At 36.5% G+C, this 27,350-nt stretch overlaps 1 protein-coding gene across 2 annotated transcripts in view; it reads right to left on the reverse strand.

The window, feature by feature from the left end:
• Meltrin (disintegrin and metalloproteinase domain-containing protein meltrin) overlaps positions 1–27,350 on the reverse strand; it is a 100,630-nt gene that overhangs the window by 49,909 nt on the left and 23,371 nt on the right. Inside the window, exon 2 of one of the 2 annotated variants that reach the window (XM_074171744.1) lies at positions 11,431–11,460. The exons of the other annotated variant lie outside the window; for it this stretch is intronic. Coding sequence (XP_074027845.1) covers positions 11,431–11,460 — 30 coding nt within the window. The remainder of the gene's footprint in view (positions 1–11,430; positions 11,461–27,350) is intronic. 2 annotated transcript variants of the gene reach the window in all.

A 27,350-nucleotide genomic window follows, 5' to 3' on the forward strand; every position in this document is an offset into this window, starting at 1 on the left:
TGATACAATTACAGTTTATTGTATGATTTTCGCTGTAAAGGGTTTAACAAAAACCGCGACACGTGTTTCGCTCTACAATTGCTTCCTCAAACGTTAATTGTTAACACTTGAAAAAGCGTTAATAATTAACGCTCCAGAGAGCTATTGTATAGCAAAACACGTGTAGCGGTTTTTGTAAAACCCTTTACAGTGAAAATCTTACAATAAACTGTATTAATGAGTTTTAATATGGATATTCATCAAGTATCGACCAGTTCTGTACAATTACTCAACAACTTTAGTTTAAATTTTATTAAATTCATCAATTTGTAACTTGACCTTGGCATGAGTGATTCTAAGATAAAAATATGTGATTTTTCATTTTTCTCAAAAAATATTGATTCATTCATCAATTTCTGTTTCGTCTCCTTCAAAATAATCGTCCTTAGATATAATACTTGTGCCAGGGTTTTTTCCAAACCTCGGAGTACTTGATGCTTGACAAAATTCCATAACTAACGTATTCAAAAAACACTTCATTGTGAGATTTTCACTAAACAATTTAACAAAAACGCAACACGTGTTTCGCCATACAATGGCTTTTTCGGGCGTGTCTTTACAGACACGCTTTACAGACACTTTATTGTGAGATTTTCACTAAACAGTTTTACAAAAACGCAACACGTGTTTCGCCATATAACGGTTTCTTCGAACGTGTCTGTAACAGCGGGTTCTTCAGGCGTGTATGTAAAGGCACAATGGCTTCTTCGTGCGTGTCTGCAAAGACACAGCAGCTTCTTCGGGCGTGTCGGTAAAGGCAAAGCGGCTTCTTCGGACGTGTCTGTAAAGACACAGCGATTCTTCGGGCGTGTATGTAAAGGCACAATGGCTTCTCTTTAACTGAACTCTAATACAAATCAAATGAGAGGTTTTTAAAACGCCTAATAGAGGAGTATTGAAGCGTGAATTCGTAATCTGCGTAACTTAAATCGAGTAAACCGTTTTTACAATAAAGTTAAATAAGCTAACTCAAACCAAAAATACAATTTGGCTGTACTTGACTTAGATCCGTATAGACGTACACGTGTTTCGCCATACAACGGTTTCTTCGGACGTGTCTGTAAAGACAGCGGGTTCTTCGGGCGTGTATGTAAAGGCACAATGGCTTCTTCGGGCGTGTCTGTAAAGACACAGCAGCTTCTTCGGGCGTGTCTGTGAAGGCAAAGCGGCTTCTTCGGACGTGTCTGTAAAGACACAGCGACTTCTTCAGGCGTGTCTTCACAGACACGCTTTACAGACACTTTATTGTGAGATTTTCACTAAACAGTTTTACAACACGTGTTTCGCCATACAGCGGTTTCTTCAAACGTGTCTGTAAAGACACAGCGGGTTCTTCGGGTGTGTATGTAAAGGCACAAAGGCTTCTTCGGGCGTTACTGTAAAGACACAGCAGCTTCTTCGGGCGTGTCTGTAAAGGCAAAGCGGCTTCTTCAGACGTGTCTGTAAAGACACAGCTGCTTCTTCAGGCGTGTCTTTACAGACACGCTCTACAGACACATTATTGTGAGATTTTCACTAAACAGTTCTACAAAAACGCAAAACGTGTTTTGCCATTCAACGGTTTCTTCGGGCGTGTCTGTAAAGACACAGCGGCTTCTTCGAGCGTGTCTGTAAAGACACAGCGGCTTCTTCGAGCGTGTCTGTAAAGGCACAGCGGCTTCTTCGGGCGTGTCTGTAAAGACACAACGGCTTCTTCAGGCGTTTACATACACTTCATTGTGAGATTTTCACTAAACAGTTTTACAAAAACGCAAAACGTGTTTTGCCATTCAACGGTTTCTTCAGGCGTGTTTGTAAAGGCACAGCGGGTTCTTCGAACGTGTCTGTAAAAGCACAATGGCTTCTTCGGGCGTGTCTGTAAAGACACAGCAGCTGCTTCGGTCGTCTCTGTAAAGGCAAAGCGGCTTCTTCGGGCGTGTATGTAAAGACACAACGGCTTCTTCAGGCGTGTCTTTACAGACACGCTTTACATACACTTTATTGTAAGATTTTCACTAAACAGATCTACAAAAACGCAACACGTGTTTCGCCATACAACTGTTTCTTCGGGCGTGTCTGTAAAAGCACAATGGCTTCTTCTGGCGTGTCTGTGAAGACACTTCACCCCCTAATTTTTTCAATGGCGTGGCGAGGTGATACATCATTTGAAAGTTTTTTTTTGTCCTTCTCTTACGTCTATAATTTTTTTCAAAATCGGTTTATTCGTTATAGAGAAATTAAATGTTGAACGTTTTATTTAGCAAAAAACAGAAAATTCGCGTCGTTAATTTTAATGAGGAAATCAACAACAAATGATATCAGTGGAAACTGAATCGACAGATAAATTGTTCAAAATGACCTCCACCTAGTTACAATAATGCAGTCTACTCTCGAAGGCGTTCCGTACATTATTCAAGATGTCCGGAGTCAGCAATCGGCTTTCCCGAACAATTATCTGTCACATGTCCTCTAGATTTGTAGGCTCAGTAGAGTACAATTTCGACTTCAGCTGTCCCCACAGAAAGAAGTCCATCGGCGTGATATTAGGTGATCTAGCTGGCCACTCCACTGGTGGACCCCTTCTGCCGATCCAACGTATTGGAAAACGTTCGTCCAAAAACTAGTCTCACCCCCAGCAAGAGGTGCACCATCCGGCTGGAATGTTATTTCATTTTCTACTAAATTGTCATCATTTTCTAAAATTTGTGTAATCATAGGATCTACACAATCTTGTAATATATTTGAGTATGTGTCTCCATTGAGATTACCTTCAATGAAAAATGGTACAACAATATAATTACCAAGAATGCCGGCCCAGACATTCAATTTTTGTGGAGTTTGTGAATGTGTTTCCATCACCAAATGGGGATTCACATCGCTTCAGTAACGAACATTATGTCTTTTCACTTCACCATTCAACATGAAAGAACTTTCGTCTGTAAAACATGTATTGTGAAATAGGTTTGAGTTATTGGTCAATTTCTCCCTGAACACCTCACAAAACTGAAGCCGACGATCAGGATCATCTTCATTTAATTTTTGAACTAACTTTATTTGAAAGGATGGAATTTGTAGGCTTTCAAAATCCGAGAAACACTAGTAGCTGATACACTAGAGGCTCTAACTACTTTTCTGATAGATTGTCAATTATCCATTTGTACATGTCCTAAAACTGCAACTTCAACTCCGTTATTTCTGACAGGATGGGATACTTCATGTTTTCTGTTGTGAACGGAACCTGAAGTTCAAAATATCCATTGACTGTTTGACGTATTGATGGCTCACGTTGTGGTCTGGATGATTCGTATTATAAATTCTTGCAGCAGCTTTAGCACATTCATTATTTCGATAATACATTGCAACAATTTCTATTCTTTATTCAGTAGAATAAACCATGTTGGAACATAGTAAACAAGGATGAATGAATAATAATTCGTGAAGAAGTGACAGTGGTCAACTATCTACTTTTTGTTCTGCGACAACTAAATTCAACAAAAACTACCAGTGCCGAAAAAACTAACAGTTTCGTCCATTTCAAAACGTTTACTACTAAACGAATAAATTCCACAAATCTAGAAGACCTGCGACATCTTCAATAACGTAAGCAACACTTTCGAAAGTAGACTGTATTATTGTATGGAACTAGGTGGAGGCCATTTTGAACACTTTATCCGTTGATGTTGTTGCCATTGATATTACTTTTGTTGATTTCCTCAATAAAATGAGCGATAACGAATTTTCTGTTTTTCTTAACCCTCCTGTAAGCGGGTAGTGTCTGTGAGACAATTCAGTTCTAATTTTCATTGCTAAATCTACAGTTGGTCTTCTATCGCGCCAAACGTTCGTGTAACTTCGGGATTTTTAGACATCGGCAGCCACTGAAGCCACTGGATGTGCTACCTACAAATATTGTAGAACTGAAGGCTGTCATTGGAATTCTTCACTTGATGGGGCCTATAAAAGTGGGAGAAAAAATACCAAAGACTTTTGGGCTGAAGATGGCTTAGGCCTCGAAATCATTCGTGCAACAATGGCCCATCGCAGATTCACCTTCTTATTGTCTTGCATACGATTTGATGATGTTCATACGAGAAGTGAAACAAAGAAGATTGACAAACTGTGCCATTAGAACTTTTTTGAACGCTTCGTACAAAACTATAAGGACTGCTACACTCCAGGTTTCTATGTGACATTGGACATTGCTTTGGACCCGTGCTTTGAAATTTTCGATTACTCGTCCGTTTCTATCTTTTAAGGGGGTCAAGTTGTCGTTGGAACGCCCTATATAGCGTAATTGGAGCGTTTGAAGCCCGAAATTGCAAAGAAACGACCGCATATTGCAAAGAAAAAAAATGTTTTATCAAGATAATGCACCGTGTTACAAAACATTCAAAACAATGGCAAAACTACATGAATTGAACTTCGAATTGCTCCCATATCCACCGTATTCGTCAGATTTGGCGCCCATCGACTACTATCTGTTCGTAAACTTCAAAAAATGTTCAGCGGCGCTGAGATGATTGTGTGGCTCCTGATGGAGATTAATTTGATGAATAAAGCCAATTTTGAACAAAAAAAAAAACGCGTTTTCTTTCGTAGTCCCGGGAGTGTTAGGCACGTGTGTTAATTCTAATATGCACATTTTGGTATGTCCTTGAGCTCTCTCAGGGATTTGGTTTTCATCTCCTTAATCGTCGAAAAAACGCCGTCACAGGGAGTCAAATCTGGTGAATACGGTGGCTGAGACATGATTACGGTGTTTTTTTGACAAAAAAATGACGAACATGCAATGACGATTGAGCAGGTGCATTATCATGATGGAAATCCATGAATTGTTTTTACACTATATCGAACATTTTCTTCGTACTGTTTCTCGCAGTACTTGAGACGTGACAGTTCTCATAGCACACAATTTGAAAAAAAAACCTTATTGAAAGTGAAACTATTTCGAGAAAGAACATTTACACTATTCAAGAAAAAGAGATAGTGATTAGTCTAAATAATCAAAACCCGCTTGATCATTTCCAATGTAATTCATCAATCATTTCCCGGCCGGTTCAATGCCCATCAATAAATCGCAATTCTCGTCGATCAACTTACATTTCTGAATTATTGTTTATTGTGTCGTTATTATTTTATTTGGTCAGCACATTTGAGTGGCAAACGACCTACTATCTCGCGGCCTCAATATATTGCCGTTCTTTATTGATTGTGGGAGTTGCGATGATAAACTTCGCTTAACGATATGTAATTTGCATGCAGGTTGGTTATGCGAAGCCTACGTATTTTCTCGGAATTGTTTTCTATGAAAATACTGCGAGCAGACGGAAAGATGACTAATTTTGTATTATTTTAATCATTTGGATTGGCATATTAACTCAAGTAATTCAATATGAGTCGTACCAATAGCCAATGGTATAGTAGTAATAATAATAATAATAATAGCTTTATTGTCCAACAGTTACCCACTTACAGAACAATATAAAATTTTATTCACAATACTTAAACAAAAAAGAAAAACTAATTCTAATTACCTACTTCAAGTACACGTTACCAATTCTAATAATGTTATGAAGGTTAGTGAATAATAAATCACCATGGGCACAAATGCTATTGAAATTTGTGCACATAACATATATTGGGGAATTGAGCATAATGTTAGTTCTTGCTCTGAGAGGTCTAAAAATGGATTGAGATCGTGAAGCTGGCCGTGGTACATTGAAGTTAATTTCTTCGAGAATTTTAGGACAGCCAACTCTCTCATTCACTAACCTGAATAAAAATATAAGCGACGCACATTTTCTGCAATGCTCTAAACTAAACTGAGAGATTCTGAAACTTTCTGTGAAATATGTCTACCAAATGTTAATTTATGATCGAATATTACCCCTAGGTCTTTGATCTCATTACATCACAGCAGATCTGAATCCTATATTACATACGGGAATGTATAAACCTCTTTTTTTCGACTATAACTCACTACTTTACATTTCTCCACATTGAGTTTCAATTTATTATTGCTACACCAAGCAAAAATAAATTCTAATTGAGATTGAAGATTTACACAATCACTTACTTCCTTAATTATAGAAAATAATTTCAAGTCATCCGCGAAGTATAACCGCTCACAAGCTAAACTTTCACATAAGTCATTAATAAACAATGAAAACCAAAGAGGACCTAGGTTGGAGCCCTGAGGCACACCAGAAGAAGCTGTATATGTTCTAGATTTATAACCGTTATAGGAGATGAATTGTTTTCAACATGTCAGATAGGATTGCATCAGCTGACAGACAGTATTCGAAAAACCAAAACTCATCAGTTTATTAAAAGATATGTTCGAAAAATAGGGTGAAATTTCGCAGACTACATAAAAAACCGATTTATTTCCAACAGGAGTACCCAGTTACAGGAAATGCTATTATTACAGAGTATATATGAAATAAATATAAGAAATAATGGAATATAGAAATGTAGAAAAGTAAATGCTAAAACAAAGTATATATAGAATATTCGTATAAGTAGAATTTCAAAAGGGGAATGAAAAATTGAGTATATAACACAAAAAGTCACAAATCATGCAATGTAGCAGTACTGACACACATGTTATTTATAGTATTATTAAAAGTGATTGTGGATACATGATATACCAAGGCTTTCAGAGAGTCTAAATGGATATCGCAATGTTCACACATTTTATCGAAGCTACTGCACATAAAATTCAATGGTGATCGTAGCATAACATTTGTGCGTGATGCTTCGCAATAGAATTTCAGATTGTGTCGACCTTCACTTCTTGGTACTAAGAAATTGATCTCGGATAAAAGAACCGTACTGTCGATATTGTTGTTTATTAATTTATGCAGGAATGTTATACCAAGTATAACTCTCCTATTTTCCAAAGATGTTATTTCAAATCAACTTTTAGAAATTATTTGGTTGTTGACTTAGTTCTAAAATAATTACAAATGTTTCAATAAAATTGTTAAAAGTAGTTAATAAAAACTTCACACACGTGTTACATCATTTATAGTAATAAAAATCATTGAAATAATTACAGGCACGGGACTCGACGGTGAATGTTGTCCTTAAGGACCACAGTAAGGTAATTTAGAACGGAGTTTACTTTGAGAAGTAAGCAAGAAAAATCTTCGAACAATTGAGCAAATATGGCGCATCAAAAACTTTTTCACGTTTTCTTTAGAGACGAAAAAGAATCTCGACAGTCGTTCATAAAAAACCCGACTCTGAAAATACTTTGCAAATGCAAAAAAAACCGCCAAAGTGAATTATTGGTTGCCTATCCAGGAGGGCATGAGAGCCGTTGCTACTTATGATTAAGGACGGTGGAAAACTGTAAAGAACAGGAATCGGCCCCCACTGCGGCGGATAAGTTACCGAGAAAATTCACCAGATGGCGAAACGATACAAGTTAAAATGTAAATAAATCAAATAGATGTGGTTTGTCACAATTGTTGGTACCCACAATCGTCTTCGGGTGATGACTGGACTAATTCCTCTGGGAGATGACTATTTATGGGTCATTCGACTTCTTTATCTCCGCTTTCCTTTTTGCGCTTCACCGGTTTAATGAGAGATGACCGTCTCGCGGGAGTTGGCCATTTTTCGCTTGATTATGGGTTTCCATATGGTGCGTATCTCTACGCCAGCTTGGCTGAATACATTGTTGGACAACATGTATGCGGCTTCTTTAAATTTCCTCATGAACCAATGTTCCTCCCTGTGTATGATCTCAGCTTGGGACCACTTGATGTTATGTTGATGGGTCCAAACATGCTCTGCTATTCCTGATTTGCTGGTTTTCCCTGGCTGTGTACGTTTCTTGTGCTCGGCAATGCGAACATTCATCTTAGTTTCCGCACTCACAGGGTATCCGGTAAATACAATTCTTAAAATCGCAGTTCGCGTTTGGTGGCCTGGTTTTCGTGAGGCTGCTACGGATAGTGTTTCCGGATCTGAAACTGGTTCTGATGTTGTACTTGGAACAAATTTTTCTTATCCTCTTCGATAATCGTCTGATGTAGGGAAGTACAGTGGTTGTGACGGCTTCTCTTCTTTTCGGGGTTCCTGCTGTCTTCTAGCCAAAGTCTTTTCTACCATCGCTTTGGAGTAGCCATTCCGTTGAAGATCATTTTTGATGATGTCTAGTTCCTTCTAGAGACCTTCCTTCGTATTACAGAGCTCGAAAGCACGGTCTAATAGAGTCTTGATGATTCCTCTTTTAGTCGATTGATGGTGGTTGGATTCGTGGTTCAGATACTATCCCGTATGAGTGGGTTTTCGGTATACAGATGTTTCCCACTTAGTGTCGGTCCTCTTCACCAATTGGTCTAAAAATGGCTATTTTTTGTGGACTTCCTTCTCCATTGTGAAAGTAATGGAAGGTCTTAAACTGGTGTCGTCAACGTATCTCAAACAGACACGAGGTTTCTTGTGGGCTTCTTCAATGGCCAGAGTTTCAAACTACTCCATATATATATATATATACATATATATATAAATATATATATATATATATATATATATATATATATATATATATATATATATATATATAATTGATACTGTAACGACCGTATGTATGTATAGAATCCGAATCCCCGAAAAACCACTATTCTATATATATATATATATATATATATATATATATATATATATATATATGTTGGCAATAACTGGTGGAAGTGGTGATCCCATTGGCAATCAGTGTAAAAAATTCGTCCTTCAGGTGGAAATACCAGTTTCGTACACAGTAATTCCATAATTACTTCTATAGGTAAATAGGAATTCACTTATAGAGCCAAGACCAAAAAAGCAGGCCAAGTTTTATCAAATGTCAAGGTTTCAACAGCTTTCCAGTGAAGGTTAGTACTAACTTAAAAATCGGTCAAAACTTCCATTGGAAAAATCATCAACGAATTCAACAATCTCCTTTAGTGATTAGTTTGTTGAGCATGTGAAAACTGGTCACTCCAGAGCAAAAATCTTTTGACAGTATCAGGCATTCCACTTGTTCTTTATATCAATCTGATGAAATTTGTTTAAAAAATTCCACCAAAGCTTATTCTCCAAAAATTAACTTTTTATATTAGAAGTTGGATACAAAGTATTTTGTTTAAAAGCATGAATCAAAAACTACATTGGACACTTGACCAAAAATACCGGAAATCACGGGCTTCTTCATTACTATTGCCATGGATTATTGAAACGAGCACATCCATGAATAATTTCGGTTATATTAGCGCTCTGAAAAGCAATTAAGTTATAAATTATGAGACGCGTGTTATGGGTACCATTTGTGTCAGCGTTATTTGAAATGGTGCTTGAAATGAAATGTTGTCAATGTAATCACTACGTTGACCATAAAAAAAAACGTTCAGGATAACATAAACCGATCATTATAGTAATAATTGATTTTCCATCAGCAGACAAATACGAAAAAAAACACTTTGCATCTGCGACTTTCAATGAATAAACCACTAATTGAGGTGTATTTCAAAAAAAATCTTCTCTGCCATTCTAGCTTGATGTTCGATGGAACATATTGCCAATCAGGACCAGGCAAAAACGGCCTTCGTTGACTTCATATAATCCCGAGCAAACTATTTGTCGACAGAATTAGTCGAATTGTAATGCGTTATACTGATTCAAATGGCGTTTATTGAATTACTGAGATATTACAGTTTAAGTTTGTAGCAAACAAAATTTAATCACTGTTGCTCTATTCAATTTAGAAACAGTTTGTTTAGAGCATAAACATAGAACAGAGCTTTCCTCAATTATCTCTCATTACACCACACGCCAGACCCTAAATTTAAGTTTCCCATACCAAACACTACTTTAATTAAAAATTCTATATTGTATAATAGTCTCAAGATGTATAATCATCTTCCTAACTACCTGAAATGCGTAGTAAACTGTACTTAATTTCGAAAATCTACAGAGGATTTTCTTATCGAGAGGCTCTATTATAGTTTGCAAGAATTTTTTGACGATACCTTTTAATCATATTTTATACAAATTTGTATTTATACATTATTTTTGAAAATTATTTTTGTGTTTGTATGTGTATGTGTGTGTATGTGTGTATGTTTATATTTGTTTATATTGCATTTATATTGTATATAACCAATGTTTTTCAGAAAATGTGACATTCAAAATTTTTATTTTTATGGTAGGACTCTTAGATATTTTTATCAATCTACTAGCTTATATTCTGATTTCATGCACTTGAATATGTTCACCAAAGCTTTGTCTTTGGACAATAAAGCATATTTATTATTATTATTATTAAAAACTGATAAAACTTTTGAAACAATCTATCTACTACCTATTTTGAACTAGACCTACAAGTTTTACGAGCAACAGCAGAGAAAATAATCTAGAATTGATACAATATATTTCAATAATGTACCAATAAAAACCACAGTTCTTAACAAGAGAAGTCCATACATGTACAACCGAAAATGCTCAGAAGAAACAATAAATGAGGGTCCAGGGAAACACTAGAGAAACTCTTTCGAACTCGCTTCGCCGGTTTTTCAAAAGGATCCAAAAAAATCAGCACTTTCTGCAAATGATGTTCTAGCTAGAACAAGATTCAAATGAGCTACAGCTAGATGGCCTAAGTTCAGACATGTACAACAGAGAATGCTCAGAGGAAACAAAAAAGGAGAGTCCAGAATAACACTATAAAAACTTTTTCCAATTCGCCTCATCCGTTTCTTAAAAGGACCAAAAAAAATCTTCACTTTCTGCAAATGATGTTCTAGTCGGTAGCCAAGCGGTTCGGCGTGGGTGCTTTGTTCACTCACTCGAATTGACTGCCGTGTTGGTCGGTGGTTCAAGACCTAGTCTGAACGATCGATCTTCACTTGCTATCGTCCAACCCGTGTTAGGAATCACAAGTTTAAAGGTAAGACCTCGTTAATCCTTAGCTCGCACAAGTTTCGACTTCTGAGGGTTGTCGTTCGTAGGGGTGCGACAGCTGGTTAACGGAAAAACAGAAACAGCTATAACAAGATTCAAATGAGCTACAGCTAGATGGCCTAAGTTCATACAAGTACAACCGAAAATGCTCAGAGGAAACAAAAAAGGAGAGTCCAGGAAAACACTAGAGAAACTCTTTCCAATCCGCTTCACCAGTTTTCACCCGTTTCTTTAAAGGATCCAAAAAAATATTCTTCACTTTCGGCAAATGATGTTCTAGCTAGAACAAGATTCAAATGAGCTACAGCTAGATGGCCTAAGTTCATACATGTACAACCGAAAATGTTACAGCTAGATGGCCTAGGTTTTATGAGAAAGTATTTTGAAGAAACCAATGAAAAGTTAGGAACTAGATCAACAACAATTCTGAATGTGATGTCATACACTGCTAATACAACTTACCTTTGAGATACTCTAGTTGGGAAGTTCCACCTGGAACAAGAAAAAAAATAAGTATAAAAATTACTGTTATCTATTACTTACAAACTTACAAAGAGAGTTCTTCGAACCATCGATGTTTTTGTACCATTGAATACACTTTTTAATAAATAAGTACAATAAAATAAACAGGAATTCTCGTTTTCAATGATACTCATAAGCTCTGTAAGACATTATTTGAATAAAAAACCTGGTACCATTAGGGGCAGCCGTTCTCCGCGATGGGAATCGCACGATAAAAAGTGAAACCTAATTAATCTTTAGCTCACACTAGTTTCACTCACTCATGTAAGGGTTGTTGTTCGATAGCGGCAACAGTTGGTCAAGAAAATACGAAGAATATATGTTGATGTTCTGATTTGTCAACAGAATCGTCTAGGTACTGAGTAGGTGCATGGATTATCAAACTATTAGTTATTTTGTGCATTTTTTCGTATATATTTTGATAGTTTTTGTCATCCAGAATACGAATACGTAAATATTTTAAATTAAAATGTTATAACAAAATAATTTATATACTGATTAAATACCCAACAAACGCACGCCTCTGCAGGTAGAAAACGACCCGAACGCTCATAAAATCTTTTGTTTGCGACCCTGTAAAATACTGTAAACCAGCTGTGGCAAATCATAACGAAATCACAAAATTTTGTTCCAGCAATCCGTTATAATGAGCATTTATCTTCCGTTCATATTGAGCGTTTATTACTTTTTACTATCAGGAAACACAGTATAGTTTCTATTACCTAGAAATAGTAGATACATCCATTTCCTTATTAGAAAAAGCAGGTAAATAGGGGGAAAATTTTCCAAATGTTACTTTCGTGATAATTTTGCAACAGGCCAGTATTTCCGTAAATCTAACCAACTACAGACGCAACTGTAACTTATCGCAAGTCCGACGCAGGCGAGTAATTAATCCAAGTAAATGAGTTGATGCACTTAGGTGACAGCAGCGCGGCAATCAAGGGCCAAGTTAGTAATTAACCTATTTGTTCATGGCACTTAAACTTTACATGACCTTACAGGATTGAAGTAAATGGATACATTGACAGGAGTGAGGAAATAAAGTTCAACCAAGTTCAATCGGTTTCATGATATCATTCGAAATCATTTTGGGCAGCAAACGAGAAACGATTCACTTATTAGAATATAGTTGCTGTATTGTGTAGCAATCCAGTGGGTGTTATCTGAATCAATTTCATAAGGAACGTTTTGGCGTACAAACTGAATAGTAAAAAGTGATTTTTCTGTATAACGGGGAATGTTCCTCCTGACGAAAATCAAGTAGTTTTCATAAAAGAGCTCTAAAACAACGTATTTTGAACTTACCATTTCAACCTTTTTCTTTAAAAAATTATTTGAAAAAGAGGAATGAAATAATGTATTCAACAATCAAAGGGATTCGCTTCTATTTCGCCATTTGGCAACATCGGTTATGAAATATGTCATCTTTGTTTGTCTCATATATGTAACAGATTGATTGTCCTTTATTAGCTATAAAGGACAATAAATCTGTTACATATATGAGACAAACAAAGATGACATATTTCAGAGGAGTGTTGTTCTGTTTACTCATGTTCCGAGTTCCGAGACATTCTGTGACATATAACATTTTGTGCACCTAACCTATCTTCCTCTATATAAATAAATAACAAAACAACTGCTGTTTATGTGGCTTGTGGAGGCGGTATTGAAGTTGAAGTTGTTCAAAAACAACGAAAACAAGCTTCTTCCACTTAAAGAAACAATAATAGGCGTCATAGGAATGTACCCCTGGCAGTACGAGAGGACTGGTCATGAGGGGATGTCCACAGGGAGGAAGGGGTCTTATCACCTCTTCTGTGGAACATAGTTCTGGATATCCTGATTAATCACCTCAACAGTAACGGATTCCACACAATTGCATATACAGATGACATAGTTATCTTGAAGACCAGCAAATGTCTGAACACCCTGTGCGATAGAACGCAGGATGGGCTCAAATTAATAGAAACATGGTGTATACTCCAGTCATTTGGGCTTAAATCAGGTAAGAATCTCGGAATTCGAGATACCCAGCTGTAAGTCTGTAAATACTTGTATATCGACACCCTCAAAGTTGTCTGAAAACCTACATATGGTAGGGTGTACGCAACTAATAAATTTCAAGGTCAAAGGTCACAAAAATCGGTTTTTTGCGCTCATTTTGTAAATATCTCAGTTCCTATGGGTTTTTTGCTATTTGTATTCATCATCAATATTGTAGAATACAATATTGATGATGAATACAAATGTTTGAAAACATTTTTCATACGTTGAACCGTTTTCGAGATAGAGGGCGGAGAGCGCGCGGTCACAGGATCACTTCAGGTCAACCTTCAATATGAATTGAGTCCGTATCGAACAGCTCTATTTGATAATGATGGCATGAAAAAAACAACAAAATTGTCATTGTATGACAACATGAGCCCAATCAATTTTGTTCTTAATGAAAATAATGTGACGTTCATCATCGATGGCGGATTTCTTCTTCATCATGTTGAATGGAGCAGAGAAGATACTTTTCCTACCATTTTTGAAAAATACATGAATTATTTACAGTTCCAAAATAATTGTTGTATTCGACGGATATTCAGACTACAGTAAGAACGTAAAAGCTATGGAGCAGCAGAGAAGAACTGCTGCACTTTGAAAAACGTATGAATTCTGTTTCGATGAAACAATGGTTGTACCAGTTACTCAAGAAAAATTCTTATCAAATCGAAATAACAAAGATATGCTCATTAACATGTTAATTGAAAAATTACATGCTGCAAATATTACTACTAAACAAGCCAGAGATGATGCGGATGTTCTTATTGTTGAAACTGCAATTGAAGAATCAAAGTCTGAAAAACTGCAGTTATAATAGGACAAGATATTGATCCACCTTGTCATTTTGATTGGGCGTACACTGTCTTACGAACAAGAAATTTTCTTTAAAAAAGTTGGGAAAGGAAATGTAGAAACGGAGATATACCTACTCGACTAAAGGTATTGATAATTATCCTCATTCCAAAACACATAGTTTATTCCTGCACGCATTAAGTGGCTGTGACACAACTTCTGCGCTTTTTGAAAAGCAGAAAAATTATCTTCAAAAGTTTTTGAGTAACTGAAAAATTTGGATGAACTGGCTGCAGCATTTGAGGAAGAAAATTGTTCGACCCAGAGATTATTAGAGAGTGGAACTCAAACCTTATCGGCAGTCTATAATGCTCCGAAATCTGTAAAAAGTCTCGATCATCTTCGTTATATGCATTACGTCAAGTCTACAAAACTTAATAAACCTGTGCAGCTTTCAAATATTCCATCAACAAATGCAGCTGCTCATCAACATTTCAAACGTGTATATTATCAAGTTCAAACTTGGTTAGGGTATGATTTGGAACCCTAGGAATGGGTTTGGACAATGCGTAACGATTTTTTGGAGCCTATCATGACAATTTTACCACCAGCTCCAGAAGATTTGCTAAATACAATTTTCTGCAACTGCAAGAGTGGTTGTGGTTCGTGATGCAGATGCAGGAAAGCGGGTTTGCAATGCTCTTTAGCTTTTGGCCAATGTAATGGGCAAGCTCGTCTCAGTGCTCTACCATATCAGAGCGACATTAACGAAGATGGAACCTTTGACCCCGAAATCATGGAAGAACTTGAGACAAATGTCGTTGAAAACGATAATGAAGACCAGTTTGAAGACGGCAGACGACGGAAGACGACGATGGAGAGGAAGAAGATGATTGAATTTATAAACTGTAGTTTTTGTACCCTTTATTTCATTTTTTTACTTTTAATAAAAATAACTGTATTGAATGATATTTTTTAATAGAAAAATTAATTCATAATTACTTTTTTAAATTTTTTTCATCATGTAAGAAGTTAATTAGGTTGAAATTCAAATATAATTCCGATATTTTCATTAACAATTCTGCAATTACATGGGCAGGTCAGTGTTGTTAAATAAATTAATACTGAATAAAAAGTGGATGGGTTAGGAAAAAAATGATAAAATATAATATAATAGTTAATAAAAATTGACAAATATTTATAATCATTGATTTATCGATAGTTCATCAACTATATATGGCGCGTTTTCGACCGGAGGCACCGGTTAACCTGAACTGATCCTGTGACCGCGCGCTCTCCGCCCTCTATCTTGAAAACGGTTCACCGTATGGAAAATTTTTCAAACAAAATTTGTAGAGAATTTTGTATTCTACAATATTGATTGTGAATACAAATAGCAAAAAACCTATAGTAAATGAGATATTCACAAAAAAAGCGCAAAAAACCGATTTTTGTAACCTTTGACCTTGAAAATTAGTAGTTACTTACACCCTACCATATGTAGGTTTTCAGACAATTTCCAGGGTGTCAATATACAAGTATTTACAGACTTACAGCTGGGTATCTCGGATTCCGAGGTGAACTTACTATAATGACTGGACTAGTAAGGAACACTCACTGTCGATCAATCCCAAGAAGACTGAGATGGTCTTTTTCATCAGAAAAACTTAAACCCTCCCGAAATCTTCAAAAGCATATTAAACTTCTCTGAAGAGGTAAAATACCTTGGTACTATCCTCGACAGGAAGCTAACATGCTTATGAGCAATGTCGGAGGACAGTGGGACGCGAATGGGGGCCACCCTGAGAAGCTGGCGCCGAAAAAATATCTGGCGGTGACCAGGAAAAATCTACGCTTAACAGTAGGATTCCTGACTGGCCATTGTCAAGTAAGGAAACACCTCCACAATATGGGGCTAGTGGACACACCTCTATGCAGGATGTGTGAACAGGAATATGAGACAGGCATGTCCTATGCGAGTGCCCGGAGTTATCGTCTACAAGAGAGTGTGTATTCGGCGAGTCTTGGCCTACACCTGCCGATATAAAGTAGATGTCTCCCAGTGGCCTGTCCACCTTCCTGGAAAAGACAGGATGGACGATGCCCTAGGAGGACAATTCCTTGGGAGGATGTACAATGGGTCACATGTGGCCTAAGTGCCTAAATGGCCTACTCTACAGATACAGAGGTACAGAAGCGTCATAGGACATAACTATACTCGACATCGCTGGTTTATTGAAAAGGACGTGACTGACCGGAGAAATAATAATTTGAGCAAATTTATTGAAAACAATAGACACAATAGAGGTCAGATAGATACGTGCTGAAAAGTCCCGGGCCTTCATTCCGGGGCTTCATTCATCAACGTAATTTCCGTCACGAGTCACACGAATAATCTTTTGCCTCACAATAGGCCTCAGTTTCAGCAAACTTTCTTACCGATGAGCATTTTTTTGAGGTCTGCGAACAGCTAGTTGTCGATGGGAGCCAAATCTGGCGAATACGGTGGATGGGGGACCAATTCGAAGTTCAGTTCATGTGGTTTTCCATTGTTTTGATTGACTTGTGACACGGTACGATGTCTTGATGAAACACAATTTTGCTTTTTTCACAATTTCGGCCTTCAAATGCTCCAATAACGCTATATAATATACAGCAAACCAACGTTTATACATTGTTTCTGATGGAGCGGAGTATCTATAACACTTTTCAAGCCATTGGTGTAATATCAAAACACGAAATCGTTTTTGATCCATTGTTTCGCAAATAACAAAAGTAGTGTCACTCTTATCATAATAACATTAAGAGAGTCATAGTTACGACCGCACCGGGGGGCCTGGGGGGCCGGTTAGGCCCCCAGACGCACCCTGGTGTTGGATGCGATCGGGTGTGGAGGGGTGGATTTTCGGGAAATCCTTGCGGGTACCGCCCCTCACCCCACACCAACAGGATTTCGCAGGGCTTCCTCCCGCTCACCGAACCCGGAATTGCTTCCTTACATCTACTTAGTGTAGCTAACCAAGACACAGGACCATCGGCAGCGTTCGACCGAACGTTCGTACAAGTTAACTAAGCTCTTCTTTCGCCAGAGAGTGCTCGCGTCGCACACCTGCCCCCGCCAACCATGCCAAATCAATTGGGAATATGGGCTCTAGTATCCGACTAGACTCGGATACTAGAGCCCGGAAGGACCGCTAGCCCCGACACCTCGAACGCTCGGATCCGTACAGAAGCAGGCGAGTATCACGGAACAGCATAAGCCGTCCAGTGCCTCGGTATGGGGCTGCAATGCACCCATGAATGGATTACCGCAACCCTGTATCCCTTTACCCGCTAGTGGAGCCGCTGCCCCTAAGAGGCCAACGCCAGTTGGAGATGAGGCTCGCTAGCCTCCTGCCGCGAGCGGGCACTCACCTCCCCCCTAGAACTCATGTTAGGAAAGTTCCCTTTCCAACGTTTGATGAGTAACCGTCGATGACTCTCGCGAGCATCCTCTACCACACATCATATGTCGAAGATGTCGCGCCCATTACCCGTGTAGGTGCGGGATAGGGCGGTTCATCAACAACTTTTGGGTGTACGCCGTGTGGTCTGCACCGCATACCCTTACGTTACCCCGAGGGGCACTCATGTTAGGAAAGTTACCTTTCCAGCGTTGGATGAGTAACCGCCGAGGGCTCTTGCGAGACACCTCTCCCACACATCTAGCTTGAAACCGGCCAACGCCTGTTACCCGCAGGTGCGGGATTGGGTGGTTGACCGATAACTTTACTGGGTGAGTGCCGTGTGGTCTGCACCGGGGGACTGTCAAACACCCATAAGAGAGAGACAGCGATCCCCCGCCACTCACCCCTAAATTTAGAGTAGAATGTCATGAAATTTCAACAGCTTTCTTGGAAGATTATACCAACTGCGCATCGGTGACTGACTACGCGCCATCTATGTGTTAGACACACAGGTAGTGAGTTGATTTGTGGCCCTTGCCCAGAACTTTATATTGGCCAAACGGGAAGAACGTTTTCACAAAGAATTAAAGAGCATAGGAGTTTCTTGAATGGCGAGGCCAATTCCACATTTGTCAATCATATTTTGACAGGACATGAATTCAGTTATGACTACGACGTAACATATTTGGAATAGAAAGATCTGAAACTGGTGAAACTTATAAAATTTGTTTTATAATACTTGAATTTTCGATTAGTTTATTTATACCTGAACTCTGGTAGAATATTAGTCATTAAGTAGGTGAAAGTTCAAATGATTCAAATTATTATGTAATATGAAGCACTAATTAGGTAGAATCTTAGAAATCTCAGATATACTCAATAGTTTTCATTTGCGACATACATATTTGTTTTTGGCGGGTCCCGACTTCACTTCTGCAATATTTTGAACTATCATTTTTTGAGAGCCAATTTAACCCTGTTTTTATTCGCAACAATACCGCCACTGACGTATCGAAGGCAGGTAGTAAGAAATTTAAGGGACTAATGGGCCACGTGCTAACAAACACACCCGTCTTAATTTTTGAGATTGGACAGAGAGCAGATGTTTCTTAGGTCAGTTGGGTCAGGAGAATATGGCAGCTTGGAAGAAACAGGCAGATGTTTCTATATCAACAAGGTGCTATTAGCCAACAAAATGCATCTATGCATTTGGGTTTTGCGATAAAGAAATGCTACAAGAAAATTATGCGGATTAATTTGTAAACAATGGATTTTTCAAAAGCAGCTGCCACGAAAGAAACGAATTGATAATAAACTTCTCAATTTATTTTTTAAAATGTAGCTCTGCTTCCACAATTCGTTGAAATCATGTTTTGAAGAAAAGAAACAAAAAATGTAAATTTCTGAAACCGATTTCTGTTGTATTATTTGTAAAATATTTTCTTTCTCTTTTATTTTCTCTATTATTTTATAATATTTCATAGTTAGTTATATTTCTTAATTATGAGCATTTAATGTTTTTTGGGACAATAAAATGAATTAAATATTTAAACTTATTAATGTTTTCCAAATGGTCTTACAATTGATATAATTATTTCACAATGGGGAATGCTCCCCAATTTGGGTTATTACAGCAAATGCAAGTTTGAACAAAATAAAGTTGAGTTTAATTCATGAGTTTTTCAAATTCACTTCGAAAAGTATTAAAATTTTCATGTTTCAAATGTTGAGTTTTAATTTTCAAAGGGATTTGTTCTAATTCACATATTGGCAACAGCGCCTAGAAATAATTGAAATAATTTATACGTACCTAGATATTCTACTTTAAAAAGGAAAATTATCTTTATAAATCAATAATTAATGCAAAATATAAATTATAGATCAATACCACATCCACAAGCCACATAAACAACAGTTGTTTTGTTATTTATTTATATAGAGGAAGATAGGTTAGGTGCACAAAATGTCATATGTCACAGAATGTCTCGGAACTCGGAACATAAGTGAACAGAACAGCACGCCTCTGAAATATGTCATCTTTGTTTGTCTCATATATGTAACAGATTCATTGTCCTTTATTAGCAATAACCGATGTTGCCAAATGGTGAAATAGAAACGAATCCCTTTAAATGTTGAATGCATTATTTCATTCCCCTTTTTTAAGTATTTAAATAATTTTTTAAAGAAAAATGTTGAAATGATAAGTTTAAAATGCGTTGTTTTAGAACTCTTTTATGAAAACTACTTGATTTTCGTCAGGGGGAACATTTCCCATTGTAAAAGAACACTACCTGGACTATATGAGAATAATGACGCTTCCATGTATTCACATTATCCAAACTGTCTGTGAAATACAGGAAAATAAAAGAAACTATCCTTTTACCTCCGATATTCACACTCATGATACTAGATCTGCTGATCAAATAGCGTTTAAATCATCTAAAGGAACAATTCTTTCAAAGCAGTCTCAACTTCCTACACTGTAATGTTAATGGACCGATTCCTATCAGAAAACAATTACTTCCCTGGCTAATACCACGAATGGCGTTGGATTATATCCGACAGGAGTTACTAAAGTTATTCCTGCATATGCTGTTGGCGATAAAACTGCCAAAATAGATTTTCAATTATTGAAACACACTCAATTTGATTTACAGTGAATCTCCAAGTATGCCTACTAAATCTGTTAAATTTGATTTTTTTTCGAAATCCCCCAAAAATGTTTTTTTGAAAATTTCGAAAAGTGCCTAAGAAAAAAATTGGTGGGTTCCCAATTTTATACCCTTGCTCGAAATTTGGACTCTCTACATTCATTTCAAATTTTTTCCATTTTTTCATATTCAAATTTCATAATTTTGATGAATACGAGAAAATACCCGCATTGGCCTGTTACCAGAAAAAGAAATGAATACACCTTCAGAAATTCATCTTTTTGTTGCAAAGTTCATCTAGTTTTTTCATTTGATTGTTAAACTGATTCTGATTTTCAATGTAAAGACATTAATATGTCAGTAATCGAATAAACTTATTTCTCTTCATTATCATTACACTCGTATTCCTTTTTATCAATAGATTTTTATCCAGTTTGATTATTTTTCCAAGCAATAATTCAGTTACAAACTAAACCGAAATATTATACTTTTCTTTAAACTAAACATCGACCTATAGTTTGAAAAATCTGTTTAAAATCTGTTTTTCCGTTGATCAGTTGTCGCCCCCATACGAACGACAACTCTCAGAAGTTGAGATACTTGCGCGAGCTAAGGACTAACGAGGTCTTACCTTTTAACGTGTGATTCCTAACACGCATAGTTGAATAACTATTCAAAAGGATTTCGTTTTAGCAAGACTAATGCAACATGTCGGGAAGAAAATAGGTACTCTTGAATAAAATTTTCCCTTAGAAGGGTTTTGGTTAATGTCAAATTATTGTGTTTAATGAATCGAGTTGTTTTGTGTACAGATTCTCGTACATTAATAATTCACAAATAAGTTTTATGTAGAATGTTATCCATACGAGACAGAGTGGAGATAATTCCTTCATGTGGTTAGAATGTGCCATATCGAAATGTTGCTTGTATTTTGAATCACCGGCATATCCAGGAAAAAATATTCACTTCAGTACCGTGTGAAGGATATTGAAAACATTCACAGAAACTAGCTCTGTGGACAATCGCTTCAAGAAACCACATAATACATCTATCTATCTATCTATCTATCTATCTATATATCTCTTATTCAGTCCGGTATCCCCAAGGGGTAACTTTCGCGTACCCCATCGGGGTACTTCCTGTTCTCAGACCTCAAGAGAAGGCCTGCTGGAAAGAAATCAAGCGCCGATGAAGAAAGACATAATCGTAGAGACTGAGAACTATTTTGAGGCCAGAGACGAAACTTTCTACAAAAATGGTATCGAAACTTTGTGTGATCCGTTGTAACCGTTAAATCACCCTCGAAGGCAACTATATTGAATAATGAAATCAAATTTTATCGAAAAAAATATTATTTCTGTGTTATCCTATGAACTCCCCAGCCCAACTGTTACTTCCTTCAACCCTGGAAGGTAATAAGTCCAAGACGATTTATTTTCGTTGAGCAACGAAGCCATCTGCACGTCTGCACAGACACTTGACGTATTGAACATAAAAACTCTCGAAAACAGGGCTTATGGCCTCTGGCGATATAAAACTTTTTCACTGTTGATTCGAAATGGTGGGAATAAGCTGGCGTTGACTGCTCCTCGACTCGATATTGTTTTATTTATAGGACATAAATGGATCAAGTTCCCGGCGCAATGAAAACTTCAGTATTTAGATTTACTTCAACGCCGAACAAACAAATATGATGTTTCGTTTAATAGGCCAATGAAAATAATTTTTGAAGAGAAGAAAATTAATAACAGTATTGAAAAAAAATACGGAAAAAAAGATTATAGTGTGCTCATTGCGGAGGAAATAAATGAAAGTTGAATTAAGGTAATGGGGTGATAATGAATTACCCCGTTACATGAATTGAGGTAATGGGTCAACGAAAATAATTTCTCAAGAAGAGAAAATAATTAACAAATTAAAAAGAATGAGAAAGGAAAAATTATAGTGCACTCATTGCGGAGGAAATAAATGAAAGTTGAATTAAGGTAATGGGGTAATAATGAATTATCCCGTTACATGAATTGAGGTAATGGGTCGACGAAAATAATTTTTCAAGAAGAGAAAATAATTAACAGCATAAAAAGACTGAGAAAGGAAAAATTATAGTGTACTCATTGGGGAGGAAATAACTGAAAGTTGAATTAAAGTAATCGGGTAATAAAGAATTACCCCGTTACATGACGTTAGGTAATGGGTCAACGAAAATAATTTTTCAAGAAGAGAAAATAATTAATAGCATAAAAAGACTGAGAAAGGAAAAAGTATAGTGAACTCATTGCGGAGGAAATAAATGAAAGTTGAATGAAGGTAATAGGTAATAATGAATTATCCCGTTATATGAATTGAGGTAATGGGTCAACGAAAATAATTTTAAAATAATTTTTTAAAAAGAGAAAATAATTAATAGCATTAAAAAACTGGGAAAGGTGAAATTATAGTGTACTCATTGCGGAGGAAATAAATGAAAGTTAAATTAAGGTAATCGGGTAATAAAGAATTATCCCGTTACATGAATTGAGGTAATGGGTCAACGAAAATGATTTTTCAACAAGAGAAAATAATAAACAGCATAAAAAGACTAAGAAAGGAAAAATTATAGTGAACTCATTGCGGAAAATGAATGAAAGTTGAATTAAGATAATCTGGTAATAATGAATTACCCCGTTACATGAATTGAGGTAATGGGTCAACAAAAATAATTTCTCAAGAAGAGAAAATAATTAACAAAATAAAATGACTGAGAAAGGAAAAATTATAGTGCACTCATTGCGGAGGAAATGAATGAAAGTTGAATGTAGGTAATGGGGTAATAATGAATTACCCCGTTACATAAAATGAGGTAATAGGTCAACGAAAATAATTTTTCAAGAAGAGAAAATAATCAACAGCATAAAAAGACTGAGGAAGGAAAAATTATAGTGTACTCATTGCGGAGGAAATGAATGAAAGTTGAATGCAGGTAATGGGGTAATAATGAATTACCCCGTTACATGAAATGAGGTAATCGGTCAACGAAAATAATTTTGCAAGAAGAGAAAATAATTAATAGCATAAAAAGACTGAGAAAGGAAAATTTATAGTGCGCTCATTGCGGAGGAAATAAATGAAAGTTGAATGAAGGTAATGGAGTAATAATGAATTACCCCGATCCATGAATTGAGGTAATGCGTCAACGAAAATAATTTTTCAAGAAGAGAAAATAATTAGTAGCATAAAAAGACTGAGAAAGGAAAAATTATAGTGTACTCATTGCGGAGGAAATAAATGAAAGTTGAATGAAGGTAATGGGGTAATAATGAATTACCCCGTTACATGAATTGTGGTAATGGGTCAACGAAAATGATTTTTCAACAAGAGAAAATAATAAACAGCATAAAAATACTAAGAAAGGAAAAATTATAGTGTACTCATTGCGGAGGAAATAAATGAAAGTTGAATTAAGATAATCTGGTAATAATGAATTACCCCGTTACATGAATTGAGGTTATGGGTCAACGAAAATAATTTCTCAAGAAGAGAAAATAATTAACAAAATAAAAAGAGTGAGAAAGGAAAAATTATAGTGCACCCATTGCGGAGGAAATAAATGAAAGTTGAATTAAGGTAATCTGGTAATAATGAATTACCTCGTTACATGAATTGAGGTAATCGGTCAACGAAAATGTAGGAAAAACCCTACATAACTATTAAAGGTCTTTCGAGATTTGTTTTATCAAATCGAAGGACAACGTTGAATGTTCAAAACAAATACTATATTTTCCACTTTTCAACAAACTGAATTAGGTACGCCTATGGAACAGCAAATTGAAAACGTTTCATTACTCCGCTGCTCAGGAAATAAACCACAGCTTCAAATATAACAACCAGCAGTAGTAGACGATGCAAAATAGTCATTCGACAGTAACCCATTATAAATTTGATGGTAGCAACGAACATTTATTTGAGGCATTTAAAGTTTTATTTCATAAAAAAATATTTTGGCCACTTGCAATAATTATGTCGTTTCACATATTTATATTCAAATAAAAAAGATATAGATGAAATATATAAAACGCCTACGCAGCGACTGCGAATGAATCAGATTCCGTTCTAGGTAGTCGATGTTTGTCATGCTAATCATTTTCGGGGTATTTCCGGTGTAAGGTGACAAAGGAAATAATTGCTACCGCCAAATTCAATTCCTGCTCCGCGAACGAAACTTTGATCAAAGATCTTCAGGATGGCAAAGTATGCCCAATATTGTATGTCCAATGTGTCACATAGTACAACAATTATTAGTTAGAAAGCCACAGAGTTTATTGAACGAAAGTGTCTTTTTTGTGGATGAAATCAGAGATTTCTATCCCAAATGGTTTCCTGTTTATATTTGCGGTTATGAATCACTTATTTGCAGAACCGATATTAAATTAAATCAGATGCGAATTGGAGGCGCCGCCACCATTTTGAAAAGGGAGATGACTCATTCCACCGTAAGAATCATACAACTGTTTCATTTATTACTCAGGTTATAATCATGTGTTTCGTTTCAATGAATCCAACACAGACTGTGTGCTATCGATGAGTCGAAATTTTAGCTTGTTGTGACAAAACAAGCAGAATTCCATGCTTCGGAAACCCAGGCATTTGTACGTCGATAAATTCCAAGGAAGGCTTCATTGAATTAGCAACTTTGGTCATTTATAAACAACCGAAAATATTATCATAGGGTCGGTGATGAGATTTTATATTAAGGTGAGCTGCCAATAATCCTTCAGATTAATAATCCTTCAATAATTCTTCAAAAAGCCATGCTGACGATGTTTATCGAGCACTGAAAAAATTAAAAAGTTCACTGCTGGACCCGATCACATTCCAGCGTTCATTATAAAATATTGTGCTTCAGCCGAACCGTAAGGTATCCTACAACCGTTAGCTATCCTACAAAACAAAACAAACAGCTGTTAGCAATCCTACAAAACAAACCGTTACTTATCCTAGTAAATATGCAGCTATCCTACTGAACAATTGTTAGCTACTCTACAACCATGAACAACCCTTCAAACCAAAACAAACAGCTGTTAGTTATCCTACAAAACAACTGTTAGCAATCTTACAAAACAAACCGTTAGTTTTCCTAGTAAACAAACTGTTAGCTATCCTTCAAGCCAAAACAAATAGTTAGCTATCCTACAAAACAATCGTAAACAATCCTACAAAATAAACCGTTAGTTATCCTAGTAAATAAACTGTTAGCTAACCTACTAAACAACCGTTAGCTATCCTTCAAACCAAAACAAACAGCTATTAGCTTTCCTACAAAACAAACCTTTTGCTATCCTAGTATCCTACTATACAACGGTTAGCAATCTTACAAAACAAACTGTTAGTTATTCTAGTAAATAAACCGTTAGCTATCCTACTACACAATTGTTAGCTATTCTTCAAACCAAAACAAACAGCTGTTAGCTATCCCACAAACAAACCGTTTGCTTTCCTACTAAATACACCGTGAGCTATCCAACTAAATAACCATCAGTTACTCTACAGAACGAAACATTCATCTATCCTAAAGAGCAAAAGCGTTAGCTATCCTACAAAAACAAGCTCACAATCGTTAGCTGTTCTATGAAACTACAGTTAACTATCCTACAAAACAACCGTTAATAATCCTACAAAAAAAAGTTAGCTGTCCTAGTGAATAAACCGTAATCATCCTACAATACACCCGTTAGCGATCCTACAAAACAAACTATTAGGTATTCTAGTAAACGAACCGTAAGCTATCCTACTAAACAAATGTTAGCTAGTCTACAAAACAAAACTGTCAGCTACCCTACATTTCAATCATTAGCTATTCTACAAAATGAAACATTTATCTACCCTAAAGAGCAACAGCGTTAGCTATCCTACAAAACAACCGTTAGCGAACCTACAAAACAAACTGTTAGCTATCCTAGTGGATGAACCGTTAGCTATCCTACAAAACAACCGTTATCTATCCTACAAAACAATCGTTAGCAATCCTACAAAACAAAAAGTTACCTGTCCAAGTGAATGAACCGTAACCGTCCTACAAAACAATCATGAGCGATCCTACAAAACAAACTGTCAGCTATCCTAGTGACGACCCGTTAGCTATTCTACTAAACAACCGTTAGCTAGCCTATAAAACAAACTGTTACCTATCCTGGTGAATGAACCGTTAGCTATCCTACTAAACAACCGTTAGCTAGCCTAAGAAACAAAACCGTCAGCTACTATACATAACAAAATTATTAGCTATTCTACAAGAGCAAGCTAACAACCCCTAGCTATCCCACAAAACAAAGCAAGCATAACTGAATGCTACGAAAACCCAGGCACAGAGCACATAATTTAGCTGCGTCGAATAATTTGAAGGCTGCCTTTGTTGAATTAGCAATATTTCCGACAAAACATTCCCAGGGTGATGGTGAAGAAACGTTATATAAAGATAAGCTCCTCGAAAGTCCTCTAGAAAGTACATATTCTTGTAGTTGTTCATATACAGCGTCAACATCAATTGTTCACGCTATATGCTAATATTCATGTGCTAGTTATTAAAAACTCAAATGCTGATAATTTCCACTAGCTACAGCCAATAAATAGTTAATATTGAGAGTAAATTTAATCATAGAACAACAGAACAATAGCTAGAGAGTCAACGCAAGAAATCTACTACAAAAAAAGTAGGCTTAGCAACAATAAACGCGGCGCTCGTCTTGTGCGATTCCTTCTTCAGTTGCGGTGGATTGATTCGCAATATTCCGCAGTCTATTTGCATTACGCCTTCGTTGTGACAGATTTGATTTTGTCACTCGTTCCACTGTGATGGATACTGCTGACTTGGCTTCTATTATACCGCAGCATATTAGATGTGCGTGGTACATTTGCAAAGACTGTACATATTCGGGGCCACATT

The sequence above is a fragment of the Leptinotarsa decemlineata genome, unplaced genomic scaffold (genome assembly GCF_025532065.1).
Source record: "Leptinotarsa decemlineata unplaced genomic scaffold, Ldec_3_MD MMD2_P_RNA_scaffold_12, whole genome shotgun sequence".
In the NCBI taxonomy this organism is placed as follows: domain Eukaryota; kingdom Metazoa; phylum Arthropoda; class Insecta; order Coleoptera; family Chrysomelidae; genus Leptinotarsa; species Leptinotarsa decemlineata.